Consider the following 18,911-nt stretch of genomic DNA (forward strand, 5'->3'; position numbering starts at 1 on the left):
TAATGATAATTTCTATTTTTCCCCCTCCCCTCTTTTTAGCATTCAAATCCAGGACATGCAGGTCCCTTCCCAGTTGTTTCAGTACATAACAATACTATCAATCCAACAAGCCCTACAACAGCCACCATGGCAAATGCTAATCGGGGTCCAACAAGCCCATCCGTGGCAGCAATAGAGCTTATTCCATCTGTAACCAACCCAGAAAATCTACCTTCCTTGCCAGATATTCCTCCCATACAGGTAAGCATATAATATAAAGAAATAATGAAAGTTAATTGTTACTGAAATTGACATTTAACAGCTTAACACTGGAGTAAAATGATTTACAATTTATATAAAAATGATAACATCCAATCTGTTAGGATGTCATTATTAGAATGTCTCTTTTTCCACTGGAGACAGTAAGAATGACAAGATTTATGTTTAAGTCTTCACCCAGTCTTGAAATTTATTGCACAAATTAAACAATCCAAGGTTGATATCTATTTTGATCAAAGATATATACAGAAGTTTGTGTGTGTTTGTGTGTGTGTGTGTGTGTGTGTGTGTATAAAAAAGTCAAAATGGCAAATGCAAATGCTGCTCAGAGTCACCTTGTAGAGAAATGGGTGGCATAAACATTTAATAAACAAAATAATCTATGTGTTCTCTATATTTTGATAATTTGGCTTTTTGACTTCTTTGGTATCAATGGTTTACAAACATACCCAGGGTCTTTTGCTATTGATTTACATTTCCATCAAAACGGGATGAAATTTTTTTTCTCCATAAACTCCTGAGGCACAACCTTAAAGATGTCTCCAGAATATGAATGCATATTTCCTTGCATAGCATTGGGTTCCACTCTTAGTTGCTCCATTAATTTTGAATAGAAACTAACTACTGTGCTGTTTACTCAGTATTTTGAAAAAGATACTTGACTGAAAATTACATATTTGCAAATTGTTTCTATTTATCAATTGTGCTAATTTGTTCTGGGAGGTGGGAAGGCATTTCAATTTCTTTTTTAATAGTTTGGAAATATATAGTTCCTTTGTCACTATAACATTTATCTAATCTCACCATAGAATTGATCAATTAGAGGTACAGGTTGACCTAATGTCACTGTAAAATTTATAACCTACTAACATATGTGAGATGATTTCAATTTTCTTGTCCCTGCATGGACAAATAGAGGTAGTCCTTGAGTTACGAATGTAATGGAGCCTGCCCATTTTATTTGCAACCTGAGGATTTGTGGGAGTGGAACTCTACCTTGAACAAGACTCCTCCTTTTTTCTCCCGCACATTTACTAATCAAATGTGAGGCTCGTTAAGTGCATACAAGCTATTTCAGGATGGAAAGGCCACTGGGGAGAAGGGCTATTGGTGGAACAGGACACCCGCCTAAGACCACCCAAGCCCTCCCCGACCCACTGAAATACCTCATGCTTCCCACAATTGTTCCCTCCCCCAGCCTGTCTTGCTGGATCACTTATCTTGTGAAGATCTAGCAAGATCTCTCTCTCCTCTCCTGCCTCTCAGCTGCCTGCGCCCCTCTGATGTTCCGTTCGAGCCTCCGTAGGCCTCGCCTGGCACGTTGCTGACTGAAATGGAGCTTCTGAGGGTGTTGCAGAGCCTCTGCGGTTGTTCGTAAGGATGAACAACTGCCATGGTGCTGCAAGATTTGTAGTTTCGGGACTTTTTTTGTAAATGCTAGGGGGTGCTTATTGCATAACTTTGAATGTTCACTAAGGGAACACTCATAACCCTGGGATTATCTTTACACTCAGCTATAGAAATTTTATTATATCTGCCTTGAAGAAATGAAGAATGTTAAATCTAGCTTTAAAGAATGTGATTCTCAGCTTAAGAAAAATTGGATTTAACAAATAAGTTATGTACCCGTGTTAATTCAAATTCTGGCATGATGCGGAAGCTTGTTAACTTCAATCTGGAACTCACATCCCTTATTTTTTAAATAATTAATTGTTAATTGGATCTCTTTACTTAGATTAAATAGGTGGGGTAGAAATTTTACGAATAGTGGAAAGAGAGAGGCTATATGAATCCACCGTGTTCTACTGCCTGTTTCCAGGACATTGTCCTATTATATTGCTGGCTTTAGTTTTTTTAATATCCTTCAGAAAAAATAGAGATAGTTTCAAGAGGTCATTTCTGGCATACTGTATTTAGACTTGACAAGTTCACTGTATGACTGTTTTTTTATTTCAGTTAGAAGATGCTGGTTCCAGTAACTTAGATAATTTACTAAGTAGATATATCGCTGGTAGCCACCTACCCCCTCAACCCATAAGCAGTATGAATCCCTCTCCTGGACCCTCAGCACTATCTCCAGGCTCATCAGGTAAGTTGAAAAAGACATGATAGACATTCCAATTTCTGTATTTAAAACAACCAATACATATTTTGAAATTTTACCCATCTTTTTCTAGTAACTTGCACAGTAAAAAGGCTGAATGTTTTTTGCTTCAATGTATGGACTTTTTATATTATGATTATTTAGCTAAATTTAATCAAAAGTAGATTTTTTTCCCCATGAGTAGGCAGTTTTCCCCCCCCTCATATAATAGCTTATATATGAAAAAGCTAAAAGAATGTAACTTCATTATCAATAGAAGAAAAGGTTTAGCTAATACATTTGACAAGGGCTAAAAATGGAAAAAAGAAGAAATGAAATGTCATAACTTTTAAATTTATACCAGAACCTTTTATCTCCAAGCTGTTGTCTTCAATGAATGTGCCAAAACATTTTCAAAATAAGTGTCATTAACACAACACCATTCTTTTAAAAAAAAATGGAAATACTTTATATGGTGAATGATAAATTATAATACTTTATATACTATAATGCTTTATATGGTAAATGATAAATCTCTGATTTTGCAAAATACTGAATATAGATTCTATTTGTTAAGTGAGCATGATAGCTGAATTAGATTTAGAAGGCTATAGGGTTTGAATTCTGGTAAGCTTCATAATAGCTAGGATTAAAAAATGTAACACCGATTTTTAGAATATGAACTGTTGAAACTGTGCATTGCCAGAAATGTTCCCTGTGATATGCTGCTGTTATAAACTCGTATTTCCTTCTTTAGGTTTATCCAATTCTCATACTCCTGTGAGGCCACCCAGTACATCTAGCACAGGCAGTAGAGGCAGGTGAGTTAACTGGCTTCAAAAAAACGTTCTCAATTTTAAATGCATGGTGAAGTTTCCAGAGTACATAACTAGGAACATAAATTCCAGCTTAAGACCAATGTTGGGGCTGTACAATTTATCTATGAATTAAAAGACATGGAAGATATAACTATACATTATTTTAAATTTCTGCATCATATAAGAAGTAATGTCATTCTCTAATGCTTTTATTGTGCTTATTTGCAAATTGAATCTATACTTATAGTGGAAGAGAGAACCCTAAAAATAGGGTTGTTTCCTTTGCTCTACTAGGCAGAACTAAAATAAAAAGGATTGCCACAGTTCTTTGAATGAGAAGAGGTCTCTTCCCTTCCATTTACGTTTTCATTTAACTTCATGTGCCAGCTATTTTTCTTCCCCTCGCACACATGTAAAAATTCCTCCCTCTTCCAGCAGAAACACAAAAAGGAATCAGGTAAAGAGATGTAGATGAGCTAAGAGGAATAGATAATTGTATAGAAAAGTAAACAAAAAATGGAAAAAGGGGAAAAATGGATGGAGATAAGGTTGAGAGAAAGGAGAGAAGGAAAGGAGAGAAAATATATGCTCTATTTAGATGTTACAGAAATAATTAAATAGGATCTCTTTACTTAGATTAAATAGGTGGGATAGAAATGTAATGAATAAAATAAACAGATAAATCTTCCAAGTAATAGCTGTTCATATTTTGCAGCAGCCTGGTCTTCAGCTAGTTTTTTAAACCCCTGTACATCTTTATTTTCAACAGCCTTTGTTCTTAACATGGAATATGTAAGTGCTTCTCCTCAATTTAATTCAGTATAATTATTTTGTGGGAAAAAACATTAGATTCCCCAGGTAAATATAATAGGAAAAATACAAAAAATGATACTGTAACCTCATTCTACAGTACATGTTCAAGATGAAGACATTTAAAGTCCTTCTCCAACTAAATTTTCTCTGTGCATTTTTTCCTTTTTCAATGCAACATTCATATTAAAGCTAGATTTCTTCTAAAAGAAAAATACTCCACTAATAGACCTACAGGAAAAAAAACTATTATGTAAATCTTGGCCCAGAGGGGCAAGGCCCTGTAAAAGGATAAAACAGTCTGGTGCATTTCAGTGAGATCCATAAAATAATGGTTGTAAATTCTTTCAGGTTTTTTCCCTTGCTTTGGAAAATGGGAGCACACTTGCCAACTTTTTTTTATTACTATTACCTTTATTGTAAGAGTACAACATGTGTACAATGAGATTGGCTGAGCCTCCCTTCATGCACCCTCCCCCCCCAACACAACTCACAGTGAGGAGAGAAGTCCCAATCTTATTACACTATGTGACCTTGTGGCATAATGTGCCAGCCCCACAAGTCTGTGCTATTTTCCGTTCAGAAATCTGACAGCTCACGGGTAGAAACTGTTCTTCAGCCTGTTGGTACAGCTGGCTCTTCTTCTATATCTCCTTCCTGATGCTGACCAGGATGTGAGTCATCCCTGAGAATTTTCCTCACTCTCCTAGGGCAGTGAGCCCTAAGCGATGTCATCTAGTGGTATTAGGGAACAGCCCACAATGTTTTGTGCTGTGCTCACCACCCTCTGTAATGTCTTTCTGCCTGTGGCTGTCAAGCCAGCATACCACTCCGTAATGCAATATGTGAAGACGCTTTCTATTGTGGACCGGTAAAAGGAGGTTATCAGTTATCGTTCCACTACATTTTTTCGCAAGACCCTAAGGAAATGGAGTCTCTGTTGGGCCTTTCTGGCCACCTGGGTTGTGTTGATTTTCCAGGTAAGATCTTTACTGAGGTAGACTCACAGGAATTTAAGGGTAGAAACTCTCTTCACACAGCCCCCCTCAATGTAAAGTGGGGCGGGTTCCTCTCTCTCCTCTGGAAGTCTAACTCCATCTCCTTTGTCTTGCTGATATTTAGGTGCAGGTTACGTTCTAGGCACCATGAGGATAATTTTTGAACCCCCCCCCCATATGCTGTTTCTTTCATTTCTTTATTTTCTATAGCAATAAGCATATTGGCCTATTCCACTGAGTACATCAGCATAATGGACAATGAAATATTTTTTCCCAGTATTCAGTCAATATCCAGTTGTACTGGCATATCTTTTAGGCTTTAGACTCAGAGATGGACTTTAAGTGTTCATAATATTGAAACACTCTAGATGAAATGGAAATATCTACACACAAAAACACACACACACACACACTCATCACTCACTCTACATTATAAGAGGATTACAGTGGTGATAAATGGACATTGTCATTTCTGTAATAATTTATGTAGCTTGAAAGATTCTGAAAATAACATTTGTGTTGCAGACCTTTTGTATCTTCTGCTTTATACTATCAACCTATAACCCTGGGGACCCCAACCCCTGATCCATGACAGGAATCGGTCCACAGCATGCCAGCAACCAGCCATGCAAACAAGCAAAGCCCCATCTGCGGAATGCAGACAGCATATGAAACCACGGCCTTTCCGGACCGTGGAAAATCCTTTCTCCACGGAACTGGTCCCTGGTGCCTAAAGGTTGCAGACCACTACTATAACTCACTGCTGGAGTTCCTTCACATCTTGACACCTTGGTTTTATGGTGTCGCTATACCATCACTGTTAATTTGTGTCAATCTTTTCATGTTGTGACTATAGCTTCTGTGGCAATAGTTTCTTCATTTTTTCCTTTAGAACTAAAAGTTCAAGATAAAATAAAGATAAATAGTTTCTAAATTGGAAATTAGCACAGTACTGTATACTGAATACTATATTGTATTTTTACTGCTTAGGGTCTCCCATGGTGTTTTTGCTGCTTATATAATTTTGAAAGAATTAATAAACAAATGCCTTCATAAAGAAGAGCTAAACTTTTTGAAATAAACCTGACTTTAAAACACAAAACAAACTAATGAAAATAATCGGTATAATTTACTTTTGAAAATTTCGATTGCTAAAACAAACATTTGAAGTTACTTGCAGAAAAGATATTTGAAAATGTTTATTTCTCAGAATTTTAGCAGAGGGATGTTTAATTTGTATAACTTGTATACTTTTCAGTTGTGGCTCATCAGGCAGAACCGTTGAGAAGAACAATATTAGCTTTAAATCTGACCATGTGAAAGTTAAGCAAGAACCTGGCACAGAGGAAGAGGTGTGTGGTTTTTCCGGACCTGTGAAGCAAGAAAAAACAGAAGATGGCAGGAGAAGTGCCTGCATGGTAAAATTCTATTTCTGTGTTATACCTTTTTGACACAGGATTTCTAAGCAGTGGGAAGAATTGAAGACATCTGTTACTTTCTACAGAGTAGCTGCTATTTCCACAGAGATTATTATAGTGCTAGAAATATTTAAGAATTCTATTTTAGTACCATGTTTTGTTTTCCTTGAGCTTGTCCTTGATTTGAAACTAGATAACCAAATTGCTCTGGTTCATAAATCAAACTAAGATAAAGGGCAAACTAAGGTGCTCATACTGAGCCAACTGTTGTTAATTTAATAAACCATAGTTAAACTTGGCAGCATGATGCCAAGAACACTGAACTGGATCCACATTTATTTATTTATTCAACCAAGCTCAGAGAGCATTAAGAACCCCTCATTTCAACCCTGAGCTACAAATATTCCCCTTTTATTGGTATTCATGTTTAGAATAGCTTATTAAAATAAATCGGAAAAAAGGGGGACACCCAAGGAAAAGTTTCTTAGTCTTTTAATTTTACCTTTATTTTAGCTTAGCAGTCCTGAAAGCAGTTTGACGCCACCACTTTCTACAAGCTTACATCTGGAAAGTGAGTTAGAAGCACTGGGAAGTATAGACAACCATGTAAAAACTGAACGAACAGAATTGAATGAAAGCTGTAAACAGTCTGGACATGGTCTTGTAAATGGCAAATCTCCAGTACGTAGCCTCATGCACCGGTCTGCCAGGGCTGGAGGAGAAGGCAACAATAAAGATGATGACCCAAATGAAGACTGGTGTGCTGTGTGCCAAAATGGGGGAGACCTATTATGTTGTGAAAAGTGTCCCAAAGTTTTCCATCTGACATGTCATGTACCTACTCTGCTCAGCTTTCCAAGGTATGAAAATACTATTATGCCTCAAGGACTTGGTGTGATTATTTGTAGTAAGGTATAATATTGAACATTAAAAATATAATATTAGGTGGACATGATCCCTCTGCAGGTTGTTACTATATTGAAATGATGTGTTCTTGGAGCATTAGGACTTTCGATTATTAGTATTGGTAGTTTTTTTAATGTTAGTGGCCTAAAATGTGTAATAAATACTAAATACATAAATACAATCACTTATACTATATGGTAAAGGTTCCCCTCGCACATACATGCTAGTCGTTTTCGGCTCTAGGGGGCAGTGCTCATCTCCAATATGAAGAGCCAGGGCTGTCCAAAGATGTCTCTGTGGTCATGTGACCGACATGACTAAATTATACTTATACTATAGCAGTTACTTATTTAACATGAGATTTTGGTACTGGCCAATGGCCATGATCTGTGTGAAGCACTTGTGCTTTGTTTCATAAGAAATAAGAACAAATACCTTTTCTGCACAAGAAAAAGTATTTAATCACCTCTTATATGCGTCGAGGAGAGCTTATCCTCATAATCATACATATGCAAGGCAGTTGGTTAAAAAAAATGTGGGTTGAGGTATGTTAGGCAAGCTCTTATGGCATTACAGTAACTGAAAATCATGTGACAGATGAATTTGTGTTTGTTATTCTAGCGAAAAATATTAAACATAATTTGCATTTTATTTCTTTTTTTTTTCCTACAACATTCTCAATTTTTTGTGATTACTGATTATAATACATGTAGTCCTTGCTTAGCAAACACAACTGGGATCATTAACTCCATAGCTAAGCAAAACTTCATGTGATTCTGATGGACACTCGATATCACTTTCCACATTGAGTCACTGTGGGCCATTAAACGAGACATTACAGAACATCAACTTGCATTATGTTGTCAGTTTTTGTTTGTTGGAAGCCAGTTATGAAATGCTTAAGTGACAATTATGACTGGGATGCTGTGACAGTTGTAAGCACATACCCATTGTGAGTGCCCTAATGTTGATCATACAATTGCAAGGAATGCTGCAATGGTTGTAAATGTAAGGATTAATTGTAAAGTTACTTTTCCAGCCGTTTGAACAGCATTTTTTCTGCAGGTGCAAGGTCCACTATTTTCTGATCAACCAAGTGTTGATCTATTGGTTGTGACAGCAATGGACTGACCAGCATGCACGCACACACATACACGCACACTCACATATATATTCATGATTTGATTAATTGGAGATTTGGATTTATATATTTAGAAGATTTATAATATGTTATCTAGATTTCTAGATGATTTTTTTTCTTTTCTAGTGGAGAATGGATATGTACATTTTGTCGAGATCTTCTCAAACCTGAAGTAGAATATGATTGTGATAATTTGCAGCACACCAAGAAGGGAAAAACTGCACAAGGATTGAGTCCTGTGGACCAAAGGGTAGGTGTCTCATACTTTACATATATTGTTCTCAAATCAGTTAAACCTAATTATCTTGGCTTTTTTGAATTACATCTTTTATTTAGATTATATTTTATTTTACATAGTCAGCAACTATCATCAACACTATGTAAACAAAATCAAGAAACCAACTCTATGAGTTTCCCTCCCTCCTTCCCTCTGTTGGTTTCTCTCTCCCCCCCTTTCTCCCTCTCTCTTCTCTTCTGCTCCCCTCCTCTCCTCTCCCCTCAAATTTTCATGTACAATCGGGAAGTTTCTGTCTAAGTCTTTTCCGTATACTTTCTTCTTGTTTTAGACTTCAGTGAATATAGAAAGTCTACACATCCCTGTTAAACTGCTAGGCTTTTGAATATAAAAAAAAACAGACCAAGATAAAACACTTCAGAATTCTTCTGTCTTTAACATAAGATTCAAGCTGTGCAATTAAATTGAAAAGCAAACTAAAACCTTTTAGGAAGAAAAAAAACCCTTTGCAATAATGTGATTGCATAAAGATGCATACCCTTGAACTAATGCTTCGTTGAAGCGCCTTTTGATTTAATGACAGCATTCAGACATTTGGGTAAGAGCCCAAAAGTAATCACCATGGCACATCTTGTTTTGGGAATCTTGCAAGTGACTCTTCCTTACAAAAATGCTCCAAATCTGTCAAATTGCAAGGGCTCTCCTGTGCACAGTCCACTTCAAGTCACTCCACAGATTTTCAATTGGATTCAGGTATGGGCTTTGTCTGGGCTATTCCAAAACTTTGATCCTCTTCTGGTGAAGCCATTCTTCTGTCAATTTGGCAGTGTGCTTTGAGTCACTGTCATGCTGAAAAGGGAAATTCTTCTTCGTCTTCAGCATTTTATCAGAGGCCTGAAAGTTTTGTGCCAAAATTGACTGATATTTGAAACGGCTCATAATTCCCTTCATCTTGATTAAAACCCCAGTTTCAGCTGAAGAAAAGCATCCCCAAAGCATAATGTTGCTGGCACCATGCTCCACTGTGAGTATGGTGTACTTCTGTGGGATACATAGTGTTGTTTTTTGGCCAAACATACTTTTTAGATTTCTGGTCAGAAAGTTTAACCTTGAAGTGATTTATCTTGGTCTGATTTTTTTTTCTACGTTTCAAAAATCTGGCATATTAACAGGAATATTTAGACTTTCTACATAAACTGTAAGACATGCACACCCAGCTTTGAAACATAATAAAGGTCTACTTTTTTTTTTCTTAACCAGGTTTCCGTTTTCCTCACTCCATTGACCACAGAGATAATGGACACACCAATTATCTTAAAGTTTCCATTCATATCATTTAAAAAAACATGGCTGTTTGCTAACTCTCAGTGCATTTGAAACTGTTTTATTAAACCATACTATTTAGTTTGCATTCAGCAATTCAACCAATTTTGTACATAAACAGAGATGAATGTGATGTTATTCCTTGTTTTCCCTGGAACTTTAGTTATTACACTAAAGTTGTTACACAGTATGATAAGCATATAATATGATATGATAATGTTTGCTTAGAAGGAATGCCCTAGACTGAGAATAAGCATATGATACGATTTGCTTAGAAGTAATGATATAGAGTGTGATCAAACAAGTTACTGGACATATCTTTTTAATCAGTTATCATTTTTCATCCCCAGCCCCATTGCTTGCGTTCTTGTGGTTGTTTTTGTTGTATTTTGGGCTGATAACTGGCATGAACTATATGAGATTCTGAGCTGCGCTTAGAGGATTTTAATTGTGATAATGACAATAGCCAATTGTAGGAAATGCATGATCTCACTACTTCAATAGCTTAATTGAGACTGCTGTTTGTAAAGTATAATTCACTGGGCTGGTTATAAAGTAGCACGCCATGTGTGATGCAGGATGAAATGTCTCTGGGGACCATAAAACTACAGTTTGTTTGGTAATTGGAAGACAATGTGCCCAATATAAAATTTTTGGGGAGACATTTTACTCTGAAGTATATCTGGCAGAAATGTGAGGTACTGTCTTTTGAATGGCTATACTTAGGCTTTGGGATTCTTTGCCAAGGAAAGCTACTTTGCCTTATCTGCCTTTCACTGATAGCAAAGACTATTTTCTTAGATTACACTCATAAGGTATCTTATAACTATGCTTCATTTGGATTTTCCCTGTCATTTTGGTTGACATTTTAGTTGATATTATATTTGCTTTATTGCTATTAAACAGAAGTTAATTGAAAAATAGATTATTATTGATGCATGGAATATGTTTATTGTATTGTGATAGTATGCACAGTGTTTTTTAAAAAATGAATTACACCTGTCGGTGACTCTGACCTTGAAATGATGCCTTGACATTTAGAAGTAGCACATAACATTTAGAAACATGCCAGATCATAAATAACTTTTGAAATACTTTACAATCCTGAAAGTTATTTCCTTATGACTTTGTTCAGATCCAAAGCTATGAAGGCAAAAGGAATTAGTTGCATGGATATTAAAATATGTATAACTAATCTCTGTTGATTCCAGGTAATCTAGATACTGGTAGTTTTTTTGCAGACAGAATTAGGCTTTGAGAATCTTATTCTTCTGAAAATTTTAGGCTAAGCATATAACTAATTAACAAAAATTCAATCTTTTAAAAATGAAGCAATTTTAATTGAATTTGTTTTTCTTCTACAAGAAATGTGAGCGCCTCCTACTTAATCTATATTGCCATGAGCTGAGTATTGAATTCCAAGAGCCAGTTCCAGCCTCGGTAAGTGATATCATATACGTTACCTAGAGATGATAAAATGTAATTTTTTTACTTTTAGGAGTCTGAAATTTGTGATCAACTTTTGACAGTCATAGTTATGTTATAAATGGGATTTTGCAGATACTTTTTAAAAAGCATCTATCAGTATTTACAAATCATTGGATCAGCAATTTTGAAGGAGCTCTGAATCAGAATTTCCATATTTAAAAATAATACCACAATTTCACATTTTATAGTGTGTGTTTTCAAAATGCTTGGGTCTGGTTTTAAAAATGAAAATGCTTCATATAGAAAAAATATTCTACTGTAAAAGTATGTTTCTTACATTTTCTCTCGTCTAATGTGAGTGCAATTTTTTTCTGAACAGATACCAAACTACTATAAAATAATAAAAAAACCCATGGATCTATCTACAGTCAAGAAAAAAATGCAGAAGAAACATTCACAACATTATCAGACGCCTGAAGATTTTGTGGCAGATGTTCGGCTGATCTTCAAGAACTGTGAAAGGTTTAATGAAGTATGTTAACTTCCAACCTGTAGAATTGTTTTGACAAATGAAAAAATATCTTCTGTGTCTTTACACAGACTTTAATTACAAGTGTTTCCAAATTCTGAATGTGGGATGGAAATAGTGTCCGATATGTAAGCTGTACAAAGATATGGCTGGGCACAGATTAAGCCTCAAACTTACAGTCTCTTATTATATACAGAAAAGATAATACAAATTGGATCCCGAAGACATGCTTGCTCTTCTGGCTTCTTTACTGATTTTAATAGAATGAACCTATTAAATACTGGGTTGCATGCACAAGCTGTTTCATGCCTCCTTTTTGTGAAGACATTGTCTTTTCAATAGCACGTTGCTACGTAGTCCAAGCAGCAGAAAAGCAGAAATCCTCTTTGTGTGAATGAAATTTAGTTTATATGTAAAAGCATTGAAAGCAATAGCAAACAAAATAGATCATTAATAAATAATTTTGCAATTAAATGCACGCTCTATTCATAGATTATCTTTAATTCTAGAGCATTTTGTGAATGATAAATAGTTTTGAAAAGTTGTAATCTTAAATCAAGATTACATGGAGATTTTGATGTAATAAAATAAATAAAAAAGCAGGATTTAAAGAAATGCAGGGAGACATAAACTATCAGTCGCTAAAGGATTTATATAATAGAGCAGGATTTGTGATTGAAATAGTTGTAGAATACCTAGCCTTCTGATAACTGAATAGCTGTTGTTTAAAAATGGACACTGAAGCAGATCGACCCTGTGACTGCTTAAATAGCATCTTTCTGCAAGGCAGTCTGTTAATTAGATTCCTTATTAATTGAAAGTTATCTTGCTAGCTGAGGCAATTCAGATAACAGAGTCTTCTGAAAATAAAACCAATAATTATTGATAGTTTCAAATATGTAGAAAAAATGCTGAAATAATATGGTGTTTTTGAAACATCAAAAATATCACATGTGAACCTCAATTAATATACAATATTGATGGGAAAAGAAATAATCAGCAGGCACCTAAGATATTTTTTGACTCCAGGAAAATTGGACACATTTAAGCATACTTAAATCAGAGGTGTTAACATCTATAGAAAAGACTTGGATCCAGTCTTTATTATCGATATTATATAAAACCATTCTTCTATTTCCCATTGATTAAAATATTTATTTAAATATGCTCAGAGACTCTTGAAAAAGAATCCTGAATTTTCTATAGGACAGAATTTGAAAATTCAAATTCATTTGAAGTAGGTTATAATCTTTGTCTTGATTTGATATTAATACCTGTATATAAAATTCTAATACTCAAATCTCAACAATGTAAATGTTTTAAAGTGTTGAGTTATCCTAAGTAGTTGTAACTTTAATTTAAATTTGGATTGTAATAGGTGAGGCCAAAGTATTTTTAAAAATAAATTAATTTTAAGCAAAATGAACGCATGCACAGTGAAAGGAAATTTTCATGGACAGATAAATATAGTTAGAACAGACTAAAAAATATACTTGCCCTTTTTTCTTACTGCAGTTATCATATTTATATCATGATAAGAAGAACTGAACTGGAAGGTAGTGGGATAGCACTTTTTTGAGAAGAAATGACAAAGGAATCCTGATGGAAGAAATTACTGCCAACCATTTATAACACAATTATTTTATTTACTGTACAGCTCAAGTTTGGATTTCTGTGCTTGGTATCAGTTTGGCAAAACTGATCATTTGTTAATGGATCACATATCCAAATTTAGCAATGGGACCTTATAAAGTGTCACCTCTGTGTCACAGTTTTAAGAAATAAATTGCCATCATGGCTGAGTTTCATCATCCATTCCTGTACAGTCTCATAACTTTAGAAGGGATTATAATTTCCTTTGTTTTGACTCTGGTATCCTTTTTAGATGATGAAAGTTGTTCAAGTTTATGCAGAAACACAAGAGATTAATTTGAAGGTAAGCTTTTCAGACCATGCACACTTGCTGAAGAGATGTGCATTACCAATTGATGAATGTTACTATCTTTTTTTTACTTTGCAGGTTGATTCAGAAGTAGCACAGGCAGGGAAAGCAGTTGCATTATACTTTGAAGATAAACTTACAGAAATATACCCAGGCAGGATCTTCCAGCCTTTACCTGAATTCGAGCAAGAAGAAGATGATGCTGAAATAACTGATGATTCAGATGAAGATTTTATACAACCACGTAGAAAACGTCTAAAATCAGATGAAAGGCCGGTGCATATAAAGTAAACTGATTAAATGGACCCAAACTATTGTAAAGAAAACATATTTAAATGTTCCTGGGATATTGTGGCTTTAGTGGCCATTTTATTGATAGTGTTCAGACAGTATTAGATTACAGAAACATTTGTATAGAAACATTCTTGTCTAAGGGGAAAAAGCTTTCAACTTCTGTTATTGCTCTTGTGTTTTGTGTGTGTGTGTGTTTTTAGTGCTGGATTTTTATTTTACTTTTTCACTCCTTCATTTACAGAAGATCGAGTTTATGAACATTCATATCAGAAACAAGTTTTTATATGATGACATTTGTATGAACAATGCATTTTTGTCACTACCTAATAACTATTTCTGTAGGACTGGACCAAGACAAGTCATAATTTCACTTTCATACTGGGTTGTGGTTTAAATTCTAAGCAACCTTTCTCTTCATGTAACCAGAACTGCTGGTTGTGTGATTTTATTTTTTTATTTTTGAGATTCAACATCTTATCCAAGTAATGATGAAAATATCATACATACTTTGTTGGGTCAAATAGCCAGGCTCTGCAGTCTTATTATGTATAGAAGTATCATAACATCATTAAATCATCTTGAATTTGAGAATGCAGGAGTGCGAGTTCTTCATATGTGCTTTATTGACTTTGGTTGCAATTCATGTTTTTAAGTAGGATTCATGGTATTAAATGGAAGTCCCATGCACAGTACACATCAGCACCATTTTTTTGTATTTTGTATATTTCTCTCCCCTTTTAAGGCAAGATGTTGGCTACAAAACCAACTAAAATATAGATTTTAGTATTTTCAGAACTAGCCTATGATGTTAATAACTGGTGACTATCCAGTCTTCCCTACTAACAGTTTCTGATAGACTGCTATCAGCAAACTTGTAACTTTGTCAACTACCAAATGTGTAAAATTTCCTGTATTCACTCTGTCTTATTTGTAAATAATGGTACTGTAAATTCTTTCAGGCAGCAACATTTGCTGGACTGTTTTTAAGCTAATATGTATTCTTACTAATGTTCCTAATCAAGAACAGATTTGTAATATGCTCTTTATTTCTTAAACAGTTCATAATTTGAAGTTCTATATTATTTTGTCAGATCTATTCTGTTTTCTTCAGAAGCAGCTTAAATGAAATATTGAAGAGAATAATGTGCCCTTTAGGTTAAGTTATTTGTCTATTCTTAAATCTAGAAAATGGACCAGCATATCAGGCAAGTAACTAGTTGAATAATAATATGCAGTAGTCTGTGCATAACAAAGCTCTTCGAAGACAAGAAAAATCTGCATTATTGTAATTCAATGTTGAACAGGTAAAAATCCTTATATGCTTGGCGTAGGTCTGTATTAAATTATTTCAAACCCTTATATAGAATATTTTTATGCCTGTTTCAAAAAGGCAAACTATACCGATGTAACCAAAATATAAACTTTACTGTGACATTAAGTGTATTCATTATGACCAATAGTTCACAGTACATGAAGAATTGATCTATAGAGTAGAGTTGAATAGTTTCTATTATACAATGTATTCCCACTGATTCCCTAAAGAGTTTGGATTCAAATGCCTAATTTCATTTTCCTTGAAAGAGTTAGACAGGATGGTTCTCTAACATGAAAGTAATTAAGGGTATTTATGACTTTAATTCACTTTCTTAGATAAACAGTATATTAAAAATGAAAGGAGTCCAGGGATTTATTTTCACAAAAGGTTTTATTTAACAAATTCTAAATTGTCTGTTTTATGAATATATATTAGTCTACATTATGACCAAATTAAATTTAGCAAAGTCAGTTCAGAGATTGGAAGAAAACTTCATGATCATACCTGTCATTTCCATATAAAAGGCAACATTCTAATTGGACTGTGTGATGTTTTCTATATATAGTGTTATCCCTTTTTTTTCAAATGTAGATTACTCAGTTTGAGAGATTTAACATACAGGTAATCAGCATAACCTAGTTTGAGTGTCACTTTTTATTTGCAGTTAAAAATGGGAGGGTAAATGGGAGGGTGTTCCCTCTCAGTGTGTTCACTCTCTGACAAGTTCCCACAAAATATCCAGCTATGCAAGCATCAAATGCAAGAACAAAATTCTAAATAACCGTTGGATGAAATAGTACTTCTTATGTATACTGAAGTTCTTCGTATCTCAATTTATAATGAATAAAACTATTTCTTATTTAAATTAAATCTATGTAGATTTCAAAAAAGAACTGGCATTGAGCTAATTTAGTTTTTTTTTTCCATTCTGAAACTGCAATGGAAAAGTAATAGATTTTAGTGTATTAAAATTATATGAATATCTTTTTACTTTTTTGCAAAAATGTAATTTGAGACATTAAATTGATTATCTACTACCTGAAACATAGTGGATAATAACATTCTGCATAGACTCTATATAAATTGCTAAAGTCATTTCTTGAAGTATATATTCATAGATGGAAATGATTTGCAGTCTTGATGAGCTTTTCCCAGTGATGGTAAGAAGTATATCACAAAAGAACTTCTGCCACCTGTACTGCTGAAAAGAAGCCTGTGTTTGGCATATCGCAGGCACTGTGCAATTATTGAGCTACACTGGGTTTGAAAACATAGTTTATTTTGGAGTATGTTCTTCATATATCTACTTTCTAGTGGATAATGGGGCTTTCCTTGCATGTGAAATGGATTTACCTGGGCTTCATAAATTATAATGTAACTTATATCTGATATGGTCCCAAAATATTTTGTCATATAATTTGACTCTTAAACCATGACTTCCAATACTCTTGCTAAAAAAGAAAACAAAAACTCTTTCCCTGGTTGTATAGGTTCCAAACATTTAAGTTAATCCAAAGAAGAAAAAGGCAGCTTGCTTTGAAACAGGAAGGATAACAAGTGTACAGCGTGCTGATTGTGGACTTCTCAATTACCTCAGCAGGTCCCCTGCCTTGTACTTACTAGTGATTAGTGTTAGTTTAACCAGCTAAGTATGTTCAGGTCTTACTTAACTGTGCCCTGCAATTAAGTGTCCTATCATATACTATTAAGGCTGATTTACTATCCAAAAAGGGTGGCTTTGCCCCTAGCTTTTAAAGTAGATACTGTATGCTGTAAAATGTAGATAGCCTTTTTCATGAGAAAAATTCCCATTAATAATATTTGAGGTGGCATTGACTGTCAGCGTACTCAACACTGGATAGAAGAGCAAAATGTTTTATAAACATTTCTGCAAGCCACTGCTTCAAAGTAGTATTTTTTAACAAATCACCCCAATTTGCCATTCTGTTGTATAATGTAGTTTTATTAGCCAGTCCCATTTATGTGAAAATTATGGCAACACTATCTTGAAGTTGAAAATGTTATGTGCTGGATGTAGGCTTTCTCTCTTTCTTTTTTCCACCTCTCCTTAGCAAAAAAGCAATAAAACTGCTTTGTCTGTTGCCTGTTTAGCATGGCAGGAGTCCATTTCCTTTGGGTAATGGTTTTATAGGAAAGTTTTTGTATGTGTATCACCCAAGTCAAGCTTTTAACAAATAAAGTGTGCAGTTATAGTGTGGCATTTTATTTTAAAAATTGGGGAAAGTTAACATATTTTTTTAAGAAGTAGGTGTTTCAGTAAATAATGGAGGTACTTTTTTAAAAACTTTATATGCCACAATTTACATAGACCTATTTCAAAGTAATTCATAAGATTGTGATTTTGGATATGGCCACCACTTCTTGCTTCAGTGATGCATGTGCAGTAACTCCACTCATTTGTAGGTTTTTGTGTCCGCCTATTGATTAGTCTACTTTTAAAATGCATCCTAATCAAAATTGTTTTGAAAATAGAAGTTATTTTGATTTCTTACTTTAGTAGCTGATTGACAATGATAACACACAACTTTCTCTTTTCAATTCTTTTTCAAGAAGGGAGCTGCTCTTTTCTTTTAAAATATTTGGGGCTTTGTATAAACAAATTCAAAGAATTTTATAGATCTCTCACATGTTTCAGCATTCCCGTAATGAACATAAATTTTGAAATGGAAAATGATGCATGTTAAAGACCTGCCAATGTAGGCATTTGTTAATTCAAAATGCCATTAAACATGTATATATGAGGTCGATAAAGATTTGTGCAATTGAAAGCCTGTTTTAATTTTATATGTAAACATACAAATCAAAGGGTTCAATTCCCAGTATTCCTTCTTTCTTTCTGGTAATTAAAACTGGTACTTTTTGCACATAGTTAACTTTACTGATTCTTTTTAAAAAGTGCTGTTTCTGTGGTATTGTATTCTCTGAATAATATTTAATTTTTTTTAACAAGTTAACGTTTCTAATTGTTCAGTTCCTGTGTTTTTTGGCTGATGTGTAATAAAAGCATTTTTCTTTACATGATTATTTAATACATTTAGCAACCTGTAAATATTTCTTGTTAAGTGCTCTGGAATGTGGTGTAGCAATTGTATTAGAACAGTTTTAAAAAGCATTGTTTTAAAAACCACTTTGTTTTGGTTATTTCTATTAAATTAGAAAAGGAAGAACTTTTCAAATGAGTATTGTTTTGTAAATTCAAAACCTCCCTAGACCTATTGACTCTCTTTTATTTGATAAATTATTAGCATGGAAAAATTAGGCTAGCATCTACACAGTGTCTTAAGAATAAGGGTTATGATTTAACATTATTAAATACACACACAAGCCTTTTATAATATCTCTGTATGATGGATATAATTTAGCTAAATATCAATATAAACATGCCTACAGAA

General features: G+C 34.2%; 1 protein-coding gene across 4 annotated transcripts in view; it reads left to right on the forward strand.

Annotated features, from left to right (window-relative positions):
* The window catches only part of TRIM33 (tripartite motif containing 33), a 70,429-nt gene extending 51,734 nt beyond the window's left edge, over nt 1–18,695 (forward strand). For 2 of the 4 annotated variants that reach the window (XM_026713051.2, XM_026713052.2), the window contains exons 11-20: nt 40–240; nt 2,215–2,347; nt 3,099–3,162; nt 6,226–6,385; nt 6,899–7,245; nt 8,559–8,682; nt 11,356–11,430; nt 11,798–11,950; nt 13,833–13,883; nt 13,968–18,695. In XM_026713051.2, coding sequence (XP_026568836.1) covers nt 40–240; nt 2,215–2,347; nt 3,099–3,162; nt 6,226–6,385; nt 6,899–7,245; nt 8,559–8,682; nt 11,356–11,430; nt 11,798–11,950; nt 13,833–13,883; nt 13,968–14,180 — 1,521 coding nt within the window. In that variant the 3' untranslated portion in view covers nt 14,181–18,695. The remainder of the gene's footprint in view (nt 1–39; nt 241–2,214; nt 2,348–3,098; nt 3,163–6,225; nt 6,386–6,898; nt 7,246–8,558; nt 8,683–11,355; nt 11,431–11,797; nt 11,951–13,832; nt 13,884–13,967) is intronic. The other 2 variants (XM_026713053.2, XM_026713054.2) reach the window with 1 other exon arrangement.
* The last annotated feature ends 216 nt before the right edge of the window (nt 18,696–18,911 follow it).

The sequence above is a fragment of the Pseudonaja textilis genome, chromosome 3, assembly GCF_049901715.1.
Source record: "Pseudonaja textilis isolate UNSWEBS1 chromosome 3, rPseTex1.2, whole genome shotgun sequence".
NCBI lineage: Eukaryota > Metazoa > Chordata > Lepidosauria > Squamata > Elapidae > Pseudonaja > Pseudonaja textilis.